Source organism: Telopea speciosissima, chromosome 1, assembly GCF_018873765.1.
Source record: "Telopea speciosissima isolate NSW1024214 ecotype Mountain lineage chromosome 1, Tspe_v1, whole genome shotgun sequence".
NCBI lineage: Eukaryota > Viridiplantae > Streptophyta > Magnoliopsida > Proteales > Proteaceae > Telopea > Telopea speciosissima.
Genome location: NC_057916.1, coordinates 23,288,145 through 23,310,503, shown reverse-complemented (window position 1 = coordinate 23,310,503; position 22,359 = coordinate 23,288,145). Strand labels below are relative to the sequence as shown.

Below are 22,359 nucleotides of genomic sequence, written 5' to 3'. Positions count from 1 at the left end.
CATTTTTCCCAAAAGAAAAGTCTTCCAACAGTCATAGTTACACCACCTATTGATCATTTAGGTGCTTTAGAAAAGACCCAAAACTCTTAACACAACTTTTATAAAATAAAATAATATTTTGAATATTTAATTTAAAACCATTAAAATTCCAATGCAATCATAAAAGAATTGTTTCACTATTAGAGCAGGCAGCGGTAAAGCGTTCCAGGGTTCCACCATTGTGGCAGGTACGTTATCTCTCTCTCTCTCTCTCTCTCTTTCTAGATCTCTAGTTTCCAACGGAAAGACTTGCTTCTCTCACCCCCACTCCTACAAGAGCTATGTTCTTCATTGGTATTGGATAGGTTTTTCTTGCATTTCAAAGACGTGCTCATATGTGTAGAAACTCTAGTTTATCAGTAGATCACAAGAGTTGGTTTTACCGGCCTTTGTAGGTGTTTGTTTCCTTACTTGTTTTCATCGCGCTTAAAACTTTTTCGGGCAAACTAATTTTAAAGTTCAAGGCTGCATTACTTCAGGTTTAATGGCATTTTCCTGCAATTTCAAAATCTAAGGTGTTTCTAATTGAACTATTTGTTCTCTGTGTTTTCCAGCAAACTATTCCATCTATACATTTTTCGGTGGTTGAAGTTTGAAGGTCTGGCTGTTTTTGAAATTAAATAAATCGATGGCCTACATTGAATCAAAATATATATGTATGATTATGGAAAATTTGTGAGAGTTGTGCATTCAACTATTGGATACCTACGAAATGGCGTAGATTGGCCAAGTGTCTAATGTTAGCCTTAGATTCAATCATTTATCCTCTCATATAATGCAATATTCACTTGCGTATGTCCATGCACCTTGATTGTAATCCTAAATTTTCTTTTGCCATGTGGCAAATTTCGATTAAGCTAAGATTTGATGTGTAGAGATGACATTGGGATCTATGTTTTCACAAAATTTCAACCCCATCTAAACTGCCACGTGGTAGATTCAAGACCATGATTACAAATTCCATTAATAAATAAAGTGAAATGTATTGGGCCCGGTTTTTATGCGTGGCCGTTTATATACACAGCCAAAGCTTCAGCCCTTCGTCTAGCAAGGGTAGATATGGTTTTACACACCTTGCCCCTCTCTCTCTCTCTATCCAATGGCTGAAGCCACAGCTATGTTCACAACTTCACATACAGCCGTGCACAAAAACTTTTGCCAAATGTATTTCTCATATTTGATATATATTGGACAACTTTAATGCCTTCCAGTTTTTCAATGTCTCACATGGATATAAAAAAGGTTTGAAAGTTGGTTGATGATTCAAATTTGATATCTTTGAAGCAACATTTTGTTTTCAAAGACATGACTGAAAACAAACTTCTCTTTTTTTTTGACTGTATACTTTTTTGCTCTATAAATCTATAAATCGTAGCTAAGAAAAAATAAAAGCCAATTTTCCTTTCTGTAATGCTTAAAATACGAACAAGATCAAAGGAAGCTTGCTCTGTCGTGCTCCCCCGTTGAGCTTGCCTCCAAAGAACCCAGCACACCCAGGGAGCATCCAGCCATTAGGTTGTACCGCACATATCCCTAGGCGTGCGCCGAGATATGTGCAGCATAACTCCACCCTTGGATGCCTCCTGGGTGTGCCCTGGGTGCTGATCCCCAACCCCCACACCTCCCCCCAAAAGAAACAAAAGAAAAAAACAAAAAAGCACTTGAGGACAAAAGCATAGTATCATATATCATTCATATCATGAATCCACTCATCTTAGGTCTTAGGTGGGTAAGTGTCACAACTCACAACTTCAAAATGGTAAGGTGAACCTTGCCTTTGGATATACTACTTAAATTATACTCCAAATATAATTACCCGTAAAGTTTACAACAAATCAAATCCTTTGTAGAATGAATGGGAGGACAAAAGAAGCCCAAGATTCATGAAGAAATATCTTTACCAAAATGCTGTGTTATTCCTCCCCTAGGATCACTTTGTTTCACAATGGACTCACCAACCAAAACCTACAAGGCTCAAGAATATATTTTCACCTTAGAACAACAACAACAACAAACTCAAGCATTTGTCAAAAATTTGGATGACCACAGAAATGCTAGGTATGCCTTCAAACATATGGAAGCATCTCTAGGGTGAACACCAATCTAATACCATCTCAGTAGTACAACCAGTGTCCTAAGACCCAGTTCACCCAATGACCCATAAAGGATGCTGGTGGCAGGAAATGAATTCGACGGACTGGGCTCAGCCGTACAAGGTAAACTCACTACAAGGAGATCAGGATCCAAGATTGGAATTGTATAGGCTGAGCCATCCTTGGGCTGGTACTTTAGTGAAATAAGCTAGGATTGCTGATCAAATCTGAAACTGGGAACAGATCAGCCTTGGCTGAAACCGATCCGATCCACTGATTCGTAAGTAGATCAACTAATCCTGAATCCTGGTAATACAAGAATTCCGCATTATTGGTATACACGAGTGCAATGAATTCTGCTTCTCTAAAATATAAAACTAATGCACCGGAGCAAAAGTTTGAAAAAATAGGTATTAGACGATTTACAGATATCTAAAATTATGCAAGGCTTACCGCTTTAACTCCAGCTTCTTGCACATAAGCTATGTCATCTGGAGAAAACAAACCCGATTCGCCAACCACCCGAAGAGAAGAGTAAAATGCATACGCATTCAAACATGAAAAATACAATGTAGCATCCCTCCTAATCCCCAAATTAAGGCATGCTGCCCCACCCTTCTCATAAGCTTCAGCTACTTCTACCTGTTTCATGATCAAATGAAGACAATGCATTGAGAGAGAATAATTCCAAATAAATACGGTAAGTTGAAATGAAAAAAAATTTCTTGTAAGATTCAGTTCCAAAGGTCTTTTCAGTTAGAAAAGATAGGGCAGCAACCTTGCAGGTTCAGATGGGTTGGGCTGAGTGTTTTGGGCATGGCAGTGCCAACCCACCTGATTATTATGTGGGAGCAAACAATAGAGAGGCATACCCAAGCTCAAGCTCAAGCCCAAGCCCGAGCCCAAGCCCAAGCCCAGCCCATTTATTATCGATAGGTTCAAAAAAGAGTGTCCCAGTGCATGAGGCTCCCGCTACTGCAAAGTCTGGAAGGGTCAAATGTACACAACCTTAACCCCCCCCCTCTTTCGCAGAGAGGCTGTTTCCATGCTTCAAAAAACCTGCTAAAAAGTAAAATCTAAAACAAAAGTAGTGACCTCAAAAAGGCAGGTTACTTGGCAATTAGGTGGACTTGGTCATGCAATTGGGCAGCCTACGCAGGTTCAGGCAGGCTTCACTGGATTTAGAGGGAAAAACCAGTCCATCAGGTACAGAAACATGCCCAATCAACGGTCAAGCTATCAGGGCCAACCCAATATTATCCAATTTACTAATCGGCTGGGATCTGGTGGGTTAGAGTAGGCGAGGCAGGCTGGGCTGAGAATTGCTATACCCAAGAGGAGTCATTCACCAATATTTCTTCATGAAAGAGTTTCAGATTTTGTCCAGCCCCCTCATCTAATCCAATGTTCAGCAGGTACACGTAATGAACAGTCCAAACTTCAACTCTAAACCAGTAACACTGGCTTAACAAGACTTCTATTTTGGTTTTAATCAGCCACAGTAAAAGCTGTTGACTGATCACGTACAGAAAAATAGATTTACATGAAAGGAAATTTAGGGCCAATACTAGCTGACGCTATGAATGCAAACTAAATGTGTAATGTGTTATATACAATTTTGCACTCTGCAGCAGTTCCCATAAAATGGAACTCTGATCATCCCTATTGGTACCTATCCCCTAAGGGAGATGATTTGCATACACTCGATTAGTTCAAAATGCATTTATGATAATAAGCGAATAAACTACCAGTTTGAGTGGGGATCAGGCTTTGGACAAGTCGTTGCAGGATAGAGGCTGGCTCCTCTCGAGCGCATTTGTGCGCCGGACGGTGTTCAGGGCACATCGTGCGGCTGGAGACTCCGATCCTACCGATTTAGTTTGATAGGATAATTAATCTACTTCATTATCATTACGGTGGATATACTTAAAGATTACAAAAGAGTTGTAACCAGTCCCACCTCTCTACTATCACTCCAATCCCTGGCCTCTCACTACTAGCACTGGATAACTACTTCTCCGTTACATAGGTAAGAACTACTATAGTTATCACTTACATAACTAAGTACTCCCAATAATTCCCCACTACTTCCTACGTCTATCTCTCAGCCACGTTGGAAATGCAATGATGTATGCATGTAACAAACTCCTCCCTCCTAAGGAGGTGCCTTGTCCTCAAGGCTCAAGTCCCAAAGCATATACGTCATAGCTTTGACATCTTCTTTGTCCTCATAGTTCCCTTCAATCAAAAACAATTTTTCACAACGGTGACCTGACACATACCGTTCATTGCAATTATAGTACAGTACTTTCGGTTGCCTCTCTTGCATCTCTGTTGAAGTGAATCGGCGAACTGATAGGGTGGAACCTTGATCAATTGGTTCTATGTCAACGGGAAGAACAGGTGGTTTTGTAAAGCTATTAGTTTCTATAGGATTTGATTCTGATCAAAGGCTTAATTAAAGAGTCTACGGTATTTAAAACATAGCATATGGTTAATGGGGTTTCAATATCTCTGCGAATTCAGGAAGTGGAATTGATGGTGGATTGGTTTTCTCATTGCAGTTAAATTTTAGTTCCAAACATAAAAAGTGAAATATAAGTCTAATCCTTTGTTTGACTGGCCGGGGAGTGTATAGTGTTGTTTCATGTAATTTTTATTCTTTTGGGTTGTAAGATTCTCTTAGTTGAGGCCTTGTATTGGATGCATTCTCTTAATAAAATTTCTCTAGTTCTTGCTTATCAGGAAAGGAGAAAAAGAGGAAGGGGGAATGTGCTGGGGAAATAACATAGAGGAAGAGTAATAAGTGAATACCTAAGAAGAGTTGTGGTAGAATGATCGAAGACTGTAATTTTCAAAATACGCTTATTCATTGTTATACACATGGATAGGGGGACGAAATGGTTTTATAGTATTTTAGATAAAATTCTCATAGCTGAATGTTGCAACTGACAAAATATAAACTACAAAGTAACAAGATCCTGTCAGTAAATAACACTCAAATAAAACAAAATAAAAACTGAATATGGTGACACATTAGTGTTGCTTACCGCAATCCGGGCCCTTGTGGGTTCTTGGAAGATGTAGAAGATTCAACCAAAATAAACAACTTAAAATATTTGGGGTTATTCATCTTCTCTTCTAAGGCTTCCACTGTATAAATTAGCTTGGGTCTCTCTCGGAGCACCTGACCGGGCAGAGGAGAAGGGGAAAAATTGTCTCTCTATATATGAACTGTAATATAAATCCTTCCGCTGCATGCCCTTTTTCTTTAGGTTATGTTTGGAAGGCGAGAAAAGAAGAAAAAAAATTTCAACTAAACGTCCGAAGGACTTGCTTTATCGTGTGCGCTATGCTATGCCCAAGGTACCTCTTCCCTTTCCTCTATGAGAGTGGTTAATGGACTTATGCTCATCTGTCACACCTGTGCTCATACAATTAATAACACCTTCACACATTTTTTATGGAGATAATTAGGGGTAAATATGTAAAAAATGTATGTAGGTGTGGGGCTACCATAGAGCAAGTAGTGTTTATAGCATTTTAATAATAACATATCTCTATTTTGGATAGTTTAGTTAAACGAAAGATTGAATAGGTAATTTGGTAGAAAACGTACTATTTCTTGATAATGTGGTAATTTCCCCCCATAAAAATTTACATTTGCAACCTATTTGATGTATAAAAAATTTAAAAAAAACAAAAGGTCTTATTAATATGCTCATTTGGTTTAACAAATTTTTCGTAGTTGGCGCAACAATAAGGTTTTTCTATTGCAACATGATGGTTGCCGATTCAAACAAAGAAATAGTTTTTCTGCAACAAGTGGGGGGTAAGGCTGCATACATATGCCTCTCTTCAAGCCCTGCTTTAGTATGAGCCTCAAACCCCTAGTTACAGACATATCAATATGTATAGATATAGCTAGGGCAGTTGATTAAGTTGACGATAAATACCAAATACAACATCACTAACAACAAAAAATTCTATGGAGAAGCTTAAGGAGTCAATGGGATTAAGTCGTGCTAAAGGACACTTTTTTTAAGACTATAGATATCTCCTATGGTGCAAGTTGGATTCTTGTGAATCATTCTCTTAGAAAAAATAGCCTCATATGCCCCTCCAGTAGTTGTTGCACTCGTTTATTGGGTCACGTCGGACTACTTTAGAGTTGCATTTAATTGAACAAAACAAAACCAAAATATAGAGAAAGATTAGAGAAAAAGAAGGTAGGATTACTTCTTACTTATTAGAGAAACAGACAAAACCTCATCTCTTTATATAAGGAAGAAGAGGCACCATGAGGGATCTCTCAAAAAACATGCCTAAAAAACATTTTTCCCAAAAGAAAAATCTTCCAACCAATGGTCACAGTCGCACCACCTATTGATCATTTAGGTGCTATAAAAATACTCAATACTCTTAACACAACTTTTATAAACTGAAATAATAATTTGAATCTTTAATTTAAAACCAATAAAAATTCCAACGCAGTCATAAAAGAATTGTTTCACAATTAGAGCAGGCAGCAGTAAAGCGTTCTAGGGTAGCCATCATCCACCGTCCACCATTGTGGCAGGTACGTTCTCTCTCTCTCTCTCTCTCTAGAGCTCTTGTTTCCAACGGAAAGACTTGCTTCTCTCACCCCCCCCCCCCCACAAGAGCTATGTTCTTCATTGGTATTGGTTTGGTTTTTCTTGCATTTCAAAGACGTGCTCATATGTGTAGAATCTCTAGTTTATCAATAGACAAGAGTTGGTTTTACCGGCCTTGGTAGGTGTTTGTTTTCTTACTCGTTTTCATCGCGCTTAAAACTTTTTCGGGCAAACTAATTTTAAAGTTCAAGGTTGCATTACTTCAGGTTTAATGGCATTTTCCTGCAATTTCAAAGTCTAACGTGTTTCTAGTTGAACTATTTGTCCTCTGTGTTTTCCAGCAAATTATTCCATCTATACATTTTTCGGTGGTTGAAGTTTGAAGGTCTGGCTGTTTTTGAAATTAAATAAATCGATGGCCTACATTGAATCAAACTATATATATATGTATGATTTTGGAAAATTTGTGAGAGGTGTGCATTCAACTGTTGGATATCTACGAAATGGCGTAGTATGGCCAAGTGTCCAATTTTAGCCTTAGATTCAATCATTTACCCTCTCATCTAATGCAGTATTCACTTGCGTATGTCCATGCACCTTGATTGTAATCCTAAATTTTCTTTTGCCATGTGGCAAATTCTGATTAAGCTAGGATTTAATATGTATAGAGATGACATTGGGATCTATGTTTTCACAAAATTTCAGCTCCATCCGAACTACCATGTGATAGATTCAAGGCCATGATTACAAATTCTATTAATAAATAAAGTGAAATGTATTGGGCCCAGTTTTTATGCATGGCCGTGTATATACACAGCCAAAGCTTCAGCCCTTCGTCTAGCAAGGGTAGATATGGTATTACACACCTTGCCCCTCTCTCTCTCTATCTGATGGCTGAAGGCTGAAGCCACAGCTATGTTCACATACAGCCATGCACAAAAATTTTTGCCAAATGTATTTCTCATATTTGATATATATTGGACAATTTTAATGCATTCCAATTTTTTCAATGTCTCACATGGATATAAAAAAGGTTTGAAAGTTGGTTGATGATTGAAATTTGATAGCTTCGAAGCAACATTTTGTTTTCAAAGACATGACTGAAAACAAACTTCTTCTTTTTTTTTACTGTATATTTTTTTGCTCTATAAATCTATAAATCGTAGTCTAAGAAAAAATAATAGCCAATTTTCCTTCCTGTAATGCTTAAAATACGAACAAGATCAAAGGAAGCTTGCTCTGTTGTGCTCCTCCGTTGAGCTCATCTCCAGGGAGCCCAGCACGCCCAGGGAGCATCCAGCTGTTAGGCTGTGCTGCACATATTCCTAGGCATGCACCGAGATGTGTGCAGCACAGTCCCACCCTTGGATGCCCCCTGGGCGTGCCCTGAGTGCTGAGCTCCCTAGAGAGGAGCCGGTTCCCAACCCCCCACACCTCTCCCCCCCCCCCCCAACACCCCCCCCAAAAAAAAACAAAAAAGTTAAAGCATAATATCATATATCATTCATATCATGAATCCACTCATCTTAGATCTTAGGTGGATAAGTGTCACAACTCACAAGTTGAAAATGGTAAGGTGAAGCTTGCCTTTGGATATACTACTTAAATTATACTCCAAAAAGCTTACCTTTGGAATTTGTACTTGTCGCCATGCATTGTTACAATCAAACAGTAATCATTGTTACAGTTCGTATATCGAGAGACAATTTTTTCCCCTCTCCTCTGCCCGGTCAGGTGCTCCGAGAGAGACCCAATCTTATATATACAGTGGAAGTCTTAGAAGAGAAGATGAATAACCCCGAATATTTTAAGTTGTTTATTTTGGTTGAATCTTCTACATCTTCCAAGAATCCACAAGGGACCGGATTGCGGTAAGCTACACTAATGTGTCACCATATTCAGTTTTTTTTATTTTTTTATTTGGGTGTTATTTACACATGAATAAGCGTATTTTGAAAATTACAGTCTTGGATCATTCTACAAAGTAACAAGATCCCGTCAGTAAATAACATCCAAATAAAAAATAAAAACTAAAAAATAAAAACTGAATATGGTGACACATTAGTGTAGTGTAGCTTACCGCAATCCGAGCCCTTGTGGATTCTTGGAAGATGTAGAAGATTCAACCGAAATAAAAAACTTAAAATATTCGGGGTTATTCATCTTCTCTTCTAAGGCTTCCACTGTATATATAAGCTTGGGTCTCTCTCGAACACCTGACCGGGCAGAGGAGAGGGGAAAAAATTGTCTCTCTATATACGAACTGTAATATAAATCCTTCGGCTGCATGCCCTTTTTCTTTAGGTTATGTTTGGAAGGCGAAAAACAGAATAAAAAAAATTTCAACTAAATGTCCGAAGGACTTGCTTTATTGTGTGCGCTATGCTATGCCCATGGTACCTCTTCCCTTTCCTCTATGAGAGTGGTTAATGGACTTATGCTCATCTGTCACACCTGTGCTCATACAATTAATAACACCTTCACACATTTTTTATGGCAATAGTTAGGGGTAAATATGTAAAAAAATGTATGTAGGTGTGGGGCTACCATAGAGCAAGTAGTGTTTATAGCATTTTAGTAATAACATATCTCTATTTTGAATAGTTTAGTTAAACGAAAGATTGAATAGGTAATTTGGTAGAAAACTATTTCTTGATAATATGGTAATTTCCCCCCCCCCCCCCCCAAAAAAAAAAGAAATTTACATTTGCAACCTATTTGATGTAAAAGAAAAATAAAAAACAAAAGGTCATGATTACTGTTTGATGCAAACATTGGGATCTATGTTTTCACAAAATTTCAACCCCATCTGAACTGCCACGTGATAGATTCAAGGCCATGATTACTGTTTGATTATAACAATGCATGGCGACAAGTACAAATTCCATTAATAAATAAAGTGAAATGTATTGGACCCAGTTTTTATGCATGGCCATGTATATACACAGCCAATGCTTCAGCCCTTCGTCTAGCAAGGGTAGATATGGTATTACACATCCCTCTCTCTCTCCATCCAATGGCTGAAGCCACAGCTATGTTCACATACAACCGTGCACAAAAGCTTTTGTCAAATGTATTTCTCATATTTGATATATATTGGACAACTTTAATGCATTCCAGTTTTTTCAATGTCTCACATGGATATAAAAAAGGTTTGAAAGTTGGTTGATGATTCAAATTTGATAGCTTTGAAGCAACATTTTGTTTTCAAAGACATGACTGAAAACAAACCCTTTTTTTTTTTTTTTTACTGTATACTTTTTTGCTCTATAAATCTATAAATAATAGTCTAAGAAAAAATAAAAGCCAATTTTCCTTCCTGTAATGGTTAAATTACGAAGAAGATCAAAGGAACCTTGCTCTGTTGTGCTCCCTCGTTGAGCTCGTCTCCAGGGAGCCCAGCACGCCTAGGGAGCATCCAGCCGTTGGGTTGTGCCACACACATCCTTAGGTATGCGCCGAGATGTGTGCAGCACAACTCCACCCTTGGATGCCCCCTGGGCGTGCCCTAGGTGCTGATCCCCAACCCCCACCCCCCCCCACACCTCCCCCCCAAAAGAAACAAAAAAAAAAAAAAAAAAAGCACTGGAGGACAAAAGCATAGTATCATATATCATTCATATCATGAATCCACTCATCTTAGGTCTTAGGTGGGTAAGTGTCACAACTCACAAATTCAAAATGGTAAGGTGAAGCTTGCCTTTGGATATACTACTTAAATTATACTCCAAATATAATTACCCGTAAAGTATACAACAAATCAAATCCTTTGTAGAATGAATGGGAGGACAAAAGCAGCCCATGATTCATGAAGAAATATCTTTACCAAAAAGCTGTGTTATTCCTCCCCTAGGATCACTTTGTTTCACGATGGACTCACCAACCAAAACCTACAAGGCACAAGAATATATTTTCACCTTAGAACAACAACAACAAACTCAAGCATTTGTCAAAAATTTGGATGACCACAGAAATGCTAGGTATGCCTTCAAACATATGGAAGCATCTCTAGGGTGAACACCAATCTAATACCATCTCAGTAGTACAACCAGTGTCCTAAGACCCAGTTCACCCAATGACCCATAAAGGATGCTGGTGGCAGGAAATGAATTCGACGGACTGGGCTCAGCCATACAAGGTAAACTCACTACAAGGAGATCAGGATCCAGGATTGGAATTGGATAGGCTGAGCCATCCTTGGCTGATACTTTAGTAAAATAAGCTAGGATTGCTGATCCAAACTAAAACTGGGAACAGATCAGCCTTGGTTGAAACCGATCCGATCCACTGATTCGTAAGTAGATCCACTAATCCTGAATCCTAGTAATACAAGAATTCCGCATTATTGGTATACATGAGTGCAATGAATTCTGCTTCTCTAAAATATAAAACTAATGCACCGGAGCAAAAGTTTGAAAAAATAGGTATTAGACGATTTACAGATATCTAAAATTGTGCAAGGCTTACCGCTTTAACTCCAGCTTCTTGCACATAAGCTATGTCATCTGGAGAAAACAAACCCGACTCGCCAACCACCTGAAGAGAAGAGTAAAATGCACACGCATTCAAACATGAAAAATACAATGTAGCATCCCTCCTAATCCCCAAATTAAAGGGAAGAAATTTAATCTTATGACAAATATAGCCCCACTAGATAAAACTGAAATAAGCAAAAAAACCACTTACAATGATGTCCTTTTGTCGGATCACTTGGCCATGTTCTCCCTCGAGAAGCTTTCTTGTATTACTAATATCAACCTCAAATGTTTCTGCAGGGAATCCAACACCAACAAATTACTTTGAGACCAATTACTATATGGGTACATGACTTTTCACAGCTCTGTGGAGAAAGGCTTCCCTCCACGGTCCCCCAAAAATTTAACCATGAACCCCTTTGATGGGAAGCCCACCCTCGGACAGTCAGATTATGTGTCAAGTGTTGAGTCCACAGAAGAAATCAAAAGGATTGAAATTAGACCAACAGAAGATGCTGCTGAAAACATTTCCATAAAATTTGAGTGCCAACAAAGCTGCAATACGGCAGCAAATGGACCATGGAAGCAAGCTTCTCCCATTAACCATGGAGGAAACCTTGGCCGTTTTATATTAATCAAGACTAAACTTCTTCCATCTATATGTAATGGTATGCTGTAGAGTATTTTTGTATCATATGCTATCTGAATAACAAGAAACTGACTTTGTACAGTAGGCTGGGGAAATTTTGGACAAGGAGTAATAATCCGGAGGGGCCCAAAAGAATAAAGATTTGTCCCAATCCAAGAGCAGCCGTACTGGCATGCATTTAACACAGTGTTCTATCTAATTTATCATTATTTTGGCCATCGGGCAATTTACAATTTGGCTTCATTCTCTTTGTTTGGTGGTGGCTTTTAGTTTAGTCAATTTCATTTTAATGTATGTCTGGCTTTGGTCCTACTCATATTGTGGTTCTAAGCTGTCCTTATTTAACCTTTAGAAGCCAAATCTGAAGTCTCCCATACTACTATTTTTACATAAGCAATGAAGAAATTTTACTCGGCAGTATGACCAAATTCCTTCGAAGATATGATGCTTTCATGTGCAAGGAATAACTCCTAGAGTGCTCCTAGCTCAAGTCTAGTGAATAGTTACAGCCTCTGCTTCACCACTCTTTTCACTATCAACCTCCCTTGATTGCTGGTGCAACTGAAAAGGACTTAAATCCATTCTCAATGGACTACAATGGGAATATTGCATATTGCATATATTGTTTTGGTGATTCTAACATGTGTGTTGAGTGATGTAAAAGCTAGAGACTTCATTAGGCATATATTTATCCTTCTCAAATATCAAGACATCAAGCATCCACAAGCCAAGAAAGCCAAATGGATCACTGAGCCGTGGGCACCAATGAAACATCACCAATACAAGTGAATGGAAGATTCAAGACATTTGCAGATCATCTAAGAGCTCAAGTGACAAGGAAGCCAAATGTCAAGCTCTTCACCAAACATCAATGGAATTAAAGACTTGAAGAGTATCTACCTTAGGCTTCTAGACTAAGAATTTATTTTTCAATGGTGTAATCATTTGTAATCCTAAGTTGTAAAGTTACCACAGCTTAATAGGCCTTAAGAGTTATAATTGGTCAAATAGCCCAAGTTGGACTAAAGGCAGGAGCCCTCCAAAAGGGGGACTTGACTTGCCTCCAAACCATAGAATGGTAAAAATATGCATACTTGGACAAGTCAAAGTGGCCTAGAATATCTTAGGATATGAAGAAATACCAAAACTTGGATCAAATCGAGGCATACAGGCAAATAGGAAGCACCAAGAGCCAACTGCTAGATTGGCACGCTGACCACATGGGGTCAACCTCTAGCCACTGAAGAAAGTTCCAGTGGCTAGGGGTTGGGCTTCGGAGGTCCAGGATTTAGCTCAAAATGACTAGGTCAACACCTGAGGTTGACTGTGAGTATATCGAAGTCGACCGCCCTCTGTTTGGTGGCAAAAATAAAAAGGCGTTGGAGCAATGGCACTTGCCGGTGTCAACCACGATGAGCTCAAGTTCGACCGCGAGAGCTCCAACAGTAAAAAGACGGCTGGTTTTTTACAGTTAGAGATGGGCTATATATCTGGGTACTTAGTGCACTCTGCCACTAACAACCTTAGGACATTATCTTGGTACAGAACTTAGTATCTTTGGCTAATTACATTGTCGGGAATAAAGTGAGCATTGATTTGTAAATCCACCCTATGTGAGGGTTCTGTTGTTCTTTGAATTGGTATATTTGTCTAATTAGAGGCTTTATAAATTGAGTTGAAAAACTCAACCAACCTTGTGAGAAGATGTAGATGGACTGATCCACCGAGTAACGGATTGGGTTTGGTAGTGAATCCGGGAGAACTACCGGATTAGTTGTGAGTCCTTGGAAACAACTTGTAAAGTTTTGATTGGTACCTTTGGGAAGTCCAATTGTGATAGTGGCAAGCCAAGAGTAAGGAGATATTGGGAGTGGATGTAAGTCAAGAGGACTGAACCATTATAAATTTGTGTCTTCCCTTTGTGTGTTTGTTTTAGTTTCCAAATTCCCTCTATCATCCCTAAAGTGAGTTGAAAAAGTTAAAGAAGTTATCCTACACCCAATTCACCCCCTCTTCAGTTGCCACACCGTTCGACAACTGCCACATAAAGCCTAGGAGTTGCATTACCTGATTCAAATTGCCAACCCGACATGAACACAACCAGTTAAATCCATGGTAACTAAATTTCAGGCCACCACACAACGGACACCAAGTAATCAGGTCATTTCGGGTTGAACCTGCTAAACCGAAAGTGACCTCTCCAACCCATTTATTACCTTTCATTAGAACTCTTACAAGTTTATGACAATAATTCAGTGAAATTACCACTGGTACTTGTAAATGCTAAATTTTGTGAGTGGTAATTGCAAGCAAAATCTCACTGGACCTATCCGGGAGAAATTATACCTGCTGACACAGGAAAGGTTTTATGTGGATGAGAGCTAGATAACTTTTTTTCTCCGACATATTTAGAAACAATCAACAGAGAAAACCAATCCTTCTCATCCACATAGAACCTTTGATAACAAGAAAAAATACGAAGTAATAATTGAGCTAGAGTGTACTGGTGAAGCCTCTAAGTTGTAAACATGGTTCACAAATGGCAGATGGCTATAAATAAATCCCCAAAGCAACTTAACAGATGTGAATTTGAAAGAACAAAATGCAATAGTAAAGTTATTGTAAGAATAGTGAGCCACACTTGAGATGCGCCACAAATTTGAAATGTGTCCAATCCAAAACACATTCAATCTATGCAGCCATTAAATCTGCCCTTCGCAAGCCAGAAATAGCCAGCCATAAAGGAATAACTTCAATAAGGCTTAAATAATTAGAGTTCAACAACATAAGAAAATTCTGTAAGAGGCAAATATTACCAAGGTCACGGTTGTTGATGCCAATAAGTTCGACCCCCTCAATTCCTAACACACGATCCATTTCTCTTTCATTGTGCACCTATCCATAAGAGAAATAAAAAGAAATTAGAATAGTTAACAGTAATGCTTCGGAGAAGAGAGATATATTTTTTCCTTGCAAGAAAATTAAGTTTAACTCAAGCATTATAGACCGATCACCTATGCCTTGATTTAGACAGATGAACTAAATAGATTTACTGTCTCCTAAAGCACATGAAATGTCAAGGCTAAAAGAGAATTCATTTTTCCAAACGACTAAATTTATTTTTTCTAAAAGCTCCCTTGTTGGAAAGTATGGTTTTAATCATGCATTTTCAATTGAAATATAGCAATGCATCTCCATTTGCAACAAATTTGACAGAAACACAAATGTTGTAATACATATACAATGATTTGAAAAATAAAGATCCAACTCTTTTTTTAAAAAGAAACCCAAAATATCATCCCCCTCCCCTCTAAGTATCCATAATATCAACCCAATCCCCAAGTTTTGAGTAATGATAATGCCCTCCCCTACTTTCCCAAGATTCTATCAACCGGACCCTAACCATTAAAAATCGCCATTAAGTGATGATGTGGCATGTACAAAATTTCTAAAACCCCAACATACCCTTAACCCAACCCAATCCTAACCTAACATTCTCTCTCCTCTCTCACTCCTCCCCATCCCTCATTTTTCTTTCTTTCTTCCCCCCTGATATTCTCTCTTTGTTCTAAAACGAATAGAATTTGAGTGCTTCCAATTCAAAGAATCGCTCATAAAATTTGTAGGGATTCCTTAGAAGTAATAATATGTGTCATAATTATTGTTGCAACAGAGTACTTAAAATCCAGTCAAGGAGCAGTAGAGAGACGAACTGAGAAGGGAGAGAAGATAAAGCTTTGGGTCACTTCAGTTGCAGTGATGCTGAGACTCCATAGTTAAAAATTGAAGTCAAAAGCACGAAGGAATCACGAATCCACTAAAATTATTTTTGGAAATTTCCCCTCTTTCCTTCCAGTTCCACCCAACAGAAACCTGATCCTACTTTAATCACGTGTATATTGTGTATGGTCCCCACACTTTCATTGTCGTTAAACCAATAACTACACTTTCCTTTCTTCCAAGTTCTAATCACCACACAGCAGAGAAACGGAGAGAGAGAGAGGAAATTTCTCTGGTTTTTTTGTTTTCTCTCGATCGTCTGCAACTGTGGCAGAATTTTAGTTAGAAGAATAATAATAATGAGGAATGGAGCAGTTTCAGAGGATTCAGAGCGTTGATTCATCCATTGGTGCCGCTGTGGTTGCATTTCTTCGCGGAAGAGAGAGAAGAGTTGCTGTGAATCGATTTGGGAAGGTCTGGTGAGAGAGGAGAGGGGAGGGGAGGGTGCGCCGGCAGTGAGAGAGGGAGACGTAAGAAAGGATACCGACGCCAGCCGTCGCCTGGAATACCGAGGGTTATAGAGATGAGTTGAACGAGGGAAGCCAGAGGGGAGGCTTGAGAGAGTACTGAGTTGGTTCCCTTTCTTCTTTTTATCTCTTGCACCAAACCATTCTACGGCTTGAGGTTTCGCAGGAGAAGAAGAGCTGCAGGTGTGACGGTGGTGGTGTTCACCGGAGAAGAAAGAAAGAGAAACGAGGGATGGGGAGGAGTGAGAGAGGAGAGAGAATGTTAGGTTAGGTTAGGGTTGGGTTGGGTTGGGCTGTGTTAAGGGTATTTTGGGGTTTTAGAAATTTTGTACGTGCCACATCATCACTTAATAGCGTTTTTTAACGGTTAGGGTACGGTTGATAGAATCTTGGGAAAGTAGGGGAGGGCATTATCATTATTCAAAACTTGGGGATTGGGTTGATATTATGAATACTTAGAGGGGAGGGGGATGATATTTTCCCTTCTTTTTATTCTGTAAGTGATCTTTGAAATTCTAATATATGCAAAAGCATAAAAAATGGCATCCATTAATGCATCTGAGCTAGGATCAGAAGGTCTAATGATGATTTAATCAGAGAAGTGTTTGAAAGTTGGGGCAATAACCATTTCTCCAGAACTTTTACATGAAAGATCCAAGTTCAAGCCTAGTTTTTGTATGTCGGATGATGTATTACTTATGATGCAGATATTTACTTCAAAGTGATGTCTTACTCAGTGAGTATGATTGTGCACCAACATTTAAGTGTAAAATGAATCCCAACATCCCAAATGTTTGTCACAATTGATCTTCTCACATATCTTTTGCTTGCTTAATATAATGGTTCTTAGGCATGTACTGGTTCATAGTTGTTCATTTCCTGAAGTTTTTTTTATGACTCTCTTTATTTTCATATATATGTTAAATGTTGAAATATTTTCATGAAATAAGAGACGAAAATAAGGACCTGAATCAAAATTTTAGGTACTCAAAGCCCAGATCCTTGAAATGAAGCAACTAGAGAAACTTGGCCAGCAATAACATAGAAGCAATAAAAACATGAAGAAACTAATAAAAGGACCAAAGAGTGAACTAAATTTGAAGACCCAAGGCCAGTTAGAGTTCGTATTTAATCTTGAATAAATAAACTCCACTTTACTGCGACAAATAATTGTGGAATCAAATCCAGTTTGATAACAAAAGGAATAAAGTCAATTACAACAAGGGAAAAGAATTCCTCATACCTCAACCAGTGCAGCCAACCCAAGAATTTTGCATATCTTAGTCATGTAACCTATGTCATGATCAGGCAACACAGCAGCAATCAAAAGAATTGCATCTGCCCCTTTTGTTCGAGCATAGAAAATTTGCCAGGCATCAATGATGAATTCTTTGCAGAGAAGAGGGCACTGTATTTTTCGTCCAAGTCAGCGAAACCAATATTTAAAGCATAAGTATGACAGGTACAGATGAAACAGCATATAAGACATTTAATGAGGCAAACCTTTACTCCAGCATTGCGTATGATCTCCAGATTTTCAAAGCTCCCCTGGAAAACAAATATGACTCATATTCAGTACACTCCATCCAATCCCCCCCTCCCCCAATTAAAAAAAAAAGAAGATCTAGCAATAGCTATCTCAAACAGACAATATTACCTGGAAGTATTTTGCATCTGTCAAAACACTAAGGCATGCTGCCCCACCCTTCTCATAAGCTTTAGCTATTTCTAGCTGTTTCATGATCAAATGAAGACTATGCATTGAGAGAGAATAATTCCAAATAAATACGGTAAGTTGAAATAAAAAAATTTCTTGGAAGACTCAGTTCCAAAGGTCTTTTCAGTTAGAAAAGATAGGGCAGCAACCCTGCGGGTTCAGATGGGTTGGGTTGAGTGTTTTGGGCATGACAGTGCCAACCCACCTGATTATTATGTGGGAGCAAACAATGGAGAGGAATGCCCAAGCTCAAGCCTAAGCCCAGCCCATTTATTATCAACAGGTTCAAAAAAGAGTATCCCAGTGCACGAGGCTCTCGCTACTGCAGGGTCTGGGAGGGTCAAATGTACACAGCCTTACCCCCCCTTCGCGGAGAGGCTGTTTCCATGGTTCAAAAGCCTGCTAAAAATTAAAATCCAAAACAAAAGTAGTGACCTCAAAAAGCAGGTTACTTGGCAATTAGGTGGACTTGGTCATGCAATTGGGCAGCCCACGCAGGTTCAGGCAGGCTTCACAGGATTTAGAGGGAAAAACCAGTCCATCAGGTACAGAAACATGCCCACTCAACGGTCAAGCTATCAGGGCCAACCCCATTTTATCCAATTTACTACTTGGCTGGGATCTGGTGGGTTAGGGTGGGTGAGGCAGGCTGGGCTGAGAATTGCCATACCCAAGAGGTGTCATTCACCAACATTTCTTCATGAAAGAGTTTCAGATTTTGTCCAGCCCCCTCATCTAACCCAATGTTCAGCAGGTACACGTAATTAACAGTCCAAACTTCAACTCTAAACCAGTAACACTGGGTTAACAAGACTTCTATTTTGGTTTTAATCAGCCACAGTAAAAGCTGTTGATTGATCACAAAAAAATAGATTTACATGAAAGGGAATTTGGGGCCAATACTAGCTGAAGCTATGAATGCAAACTAAATGTGTAATGTGTTATATACAACTTTGCACTTTGCAGCAGTTCCCATCAAATGGAACTCTGATCATCCCTATTGGTACCTGTCCCCTATGGGAGATGTTTGCATACACTCAATTAGTTCAACATGCATTTATGATAATAAGCTAATAATCTACCAGTTTGAGTGGGGATCAGGCTATGGACAAGTCCTTGCAGGGTAGATATGCACTGCCCATCGCAATGAGGGAAGTCAACTTGACAGTCTAAAACACTGTAAAACACAGTAGCAGAGGTAATGGGAGAAAAACGAAACTATTCAAACATATATTATGCCACTATATTACTTCAATCTTTCTACCATTCAGCTTCATAGGCACTCAAAGATAGAATTGTCAAAGGGTGATTAAGTTTTGTATAGTACTTCCGTCAATAAAGGGTAGAAGCAGAGTGGATAATAGCAAGACGGAAACAAAATCTAGGAAAATTTGGCTTATGTAGCCGATTTTACCGGATCAAAGTCCTCTCTTAACACTCCTCGGCTTGGAGAAGCCTTCTTGACTTCAGCAATTAAGGCTGGTAAAGCAGTTCGCAGATGAGATGCCCGCAAAGCCCCAACAAAGTCTCTAACAGGAGGAGCATTATCGTTAGCTTTCTTCAGCGCAGACAGAGGAATTCTCTCTTTTAACTGGAGGAAGGGATAAAAAATGGAAACAAAATCAAAATTATGGGGTAATCATTACAGAAATACAGATACACAATTTTAAGGATTCCAAAACTGCAGTTGTGAACTTGCTTGTGAGACTTCCACGTTCTTATTCCATATTATTTCCTCTAGAATGTTACGCGGAGTATTGCCCTCATTCTGTAACCGGAACTCAAACGGACCCACATAGTGCAAAGGGGGGCCAGTAGGAGGACGTCTTCTAATTTTGATACCCTGGCTGGCTGCTATTTCATCTTGGAATCTTCCAACTTCCCACTCCTTGATTTTAAGGGCATCAACAGCAGAATCACTTGTTGGAGAAAGTGTAGCAGAGACATCCTTAGACTGAGACTGCAAAAATGCACGAAAAAAAACTCAGACCTAATTATATGTTACTTACGGAGGAATCTTTGTATTATAGTTAGGATTTTTCAGACAGATTCAACTCAATTTAAGCCTAACTCTAGCTAGGTTTCACAATTATTGGCACAAGGAAATTCATTTAGAATTTTAATGATATTTGTATACATTAACAGATGCCGAGGAAGTATAGCCATCCATATATCTCTTTATTTTTCAATATTACTGACTTCGGAAATGAGGACGGGGGGGGAGGAAAAACTGCTTATCTCATTTTACATCATACATGTTGAACTCTACATCTAACAAATCTGGTTTTGCACTGATCTTCCTCAGCCGACCATTTACTGTGATGTAAATCTAAGCTTCTGATCAGTATTTGAATTAGACCAAAAGAATGGCACATAAACTTCCAGTCCAAATACATTTTGGAGCTCCAAGCCCCTGATATTTATGGGTATCATCCTAACTGCAATAATAATCACAGCTGCAACAATCAGCTAAGAAGGCATATTTTAAACCACCCCCACACCCCCCCCCCCCAAAAAAAAAAAAAAAACTAAGAAGGCATATACGCTACTTCCGTTATTTTTCCCATTATTAATCGCTAAACCAATCCAAACGCCAGCAAAATCCATAAATTAGACCTCGGCCATATCTAGAAAAGAAGAGAAAGAAGAAAAAAAAAACACATAAAAAAATCCTTCCGAAATGTTTAATCAACACAACAACCATACACACTCATTACCATCAGCTCCAAAAAAAAATGGCAATTGTAACTCGAAAATTCGACAACCAAGTTAGAAATTTCACATGCAAGATTACAAAACCTAGTTTAGTGTATCGGGGAAATATCCAGAATCAAGAACATTGCCAACCTGCTGCGCTCTAATGGTGGCGCGTAAGGAAACAGTTTTAGCTCCGCCATCTCTACCCGTGAAATGTCTCCTGCATCTATCAGAAACGTTCGGAAACGAAAACCTGAGCGCTGCTCCAACGCATGTCGCTTCCATTTTTTTTGCTCAAATATAGAATTTCAAAACCCCGAGGCAGAAAATTTCTTGAAATATCCGATATAAATTTATAGGAGAGGTAGAAGGCGATTTTTTTCAGACACGAACTCTGTTAGGAGTGGGGAGTCTCGAGACCGAAACAAAACAAAGATCCCCCTCCGCTGTCCGCTCCGGTGACCGGTCACTCTGCAATCAATGGTCCAAGAAAAGATTCACGTGCAAATATTTGTAGAAAAATGCTAAGAGGGAAAATGGAAATATAGGGGTATTTGAGTAAATTACTTCCTTCCTGCCTATACAAACCAGAATCAGTTACATATTCTGTAACATCCGAAGACAGAATCAGTTACTTATGTCAAACCGATCACACCTAATTGGAAAAACTACTTATACTTGTTACAGCAAGTTGTGAAACGGTTAATAGTTAGTTTAGATTCCAGTTAGGTTAGTGTTTTTTTTTCTGTTAATAACAACTAGTAGTTAGACAGCTAATGTATTCCTAGTTTTGTTTAAGTTTCAACACTTACAAATGTACATACTCTTTATAGTATTAGAGCATTCAAGAGAGAACCCTAATAGGATTTGGATCCTTTGCGACCTGGGGTTGAACGGCCATCGTGAAATGCTCAACTCATAGGCCGCCATGTTGATTTCATGTTGATCCAATTATTGGTAGATGGCAGCCTGGTATTTTTGAATTTTGAGTGATAATTTTGAATTTTGAATTTAGCTCGTCTACAAAATAATATAATAAGACACAAGTAATAATTATAAAAAAAAAATGAAAAAAAAAAACACTAACCAATTGTGTGTTTCTTGTGTCCAAACACAAGAGGGCACTAAAAGACCATTCAACCCCTGTGATATCGTCCAAATCAATGTCTCTATGCACACTCTCATTGGCCCTTGCACTAGTGTAGGCACTATACTGTTGGGTAATTATATTACAATTCCTTACAAATAATTGAAACAATACGAATTGCAATACAATAGATTAAGCAGTAGAAACTAGGCTTGACCTTTGGCTGAAATGAGAAGACCAAAGCTTGGATTTGATGTAGAACCACACCCGCAATAACTTGAACAAGTTTGAGGTTGAGTCACACTTGTGGTGTTGCCTTTAAGGTAATTGATGCCTCCTACTGCCAAGGAGTGTTCTGCACCACTACCCCAAGATAAAACAACCTCCAACTAGAAGATGAAGTAGTCCTTCTAGTCCCTTGAAAGAGCCAAGAGCTTCAACACAGCAACCCTCTAACACACTTAGAAGAAAAGAGAGAGAGAGAGAATAATACTCTTAGTGATTGCTAAATATGGGCATGAACATGTATCCAAACATGTCTCTTACAAAGCAATTGGTTGGGTTTATATAGGTCCAAGACCAATCCTTGCACTCCCTTGGAATTCCCAAGAATAACCATCCACTTATGACCAAATTGAAGAATAAGATTTATGGACATGAATATGGACATGAATTGGAGGTTAATTCCAAATTCATGGTTATTCCCCACTAAGGGTCATAAATGACCTCAAAATTCATTCATTCTCCACTAAGACCATAA

At 38.8% G+C, this 22,359-nt stretch overlaps 1 protein-coding gene across 2 annotated transcripts; it reads right to left on the bottom strand.

Annotated features, from left to right (window-relative positions):
- Positions 1 to 1,892: 1,892 nt before the first annotated feature.
- Positions 1,893 to 20,909, bottom strand: LOC122661971 (indole-3-glycerol phosphate synthase, chloroplastic-like). Of its 2 annotated transcripts, none has more exons than XM_043857511.1 (10): positions 20,663 to 20,909; positions 19,515 to 19,775; positions 19,230 to 19,406; positions 17,756 to 17,830; positions 17,602 to 17,646; positions 17,342 to 17,506; positions 14,668 to 14,746; positions 11,414 to 11,496; positions 11,195 to 11,263; positions 1,893 to 2,004 (listed from the first exon to the last, which is right to left on the bottom strand). In XM_043857511.1, the coding sequence occupies exons 1-10, from the start codon at positions 20,795 to 20,797 to the stop codon at positions 1,921 to 1,923; spliced, it is 1,173 nt and encodes a 390-aa protein (XP_043713446.1). In that variant the 5' UTR covers positions 20,798 to 20,909; the 3' UTR covers positions 1,893 to 1,920. The 2 variants fall into 2 exon arrangements, with proteins under 2 accessions (XP_043713446.1, XP_043713435.1); XM_043857500.1 differs by lacking the exon at positions 1,893 to 2,004 and adding an exon at positions 10,456 to 10,617 and having other exon boundaries at positions 20,663 to 20,905.
- Between the last annotated feature and the right edge of the window lie 1,450 nt (positions 20,910 to 22,359).

Excerpts from the sequence above, each read along its gene's own strand:
- LOC122661971 (XM_043857511.1), bottom strand. The coding sequence starts at position 20,797 with ATGGAAGCGACATGCGTTGGAGCAGCGCTCAGGTTTTCGTTTCCGAAC. Across the intron at positions 14,747-17,341 it reads GGTTGGCTGCACTGGTTGAG|GTGCACAATGAAAGAGAAAT; the intron begins GTATGAGGAATT and ends TCTTATGGATAG. Across the intron at positions 11,264-11,413 it reads TCCGACAAAAGGACATCATT|GTGGTTGGCGAGTCGGGTTT; the intron begins GTAAGTGGTTTT and ends TCTTCTCTTCAG.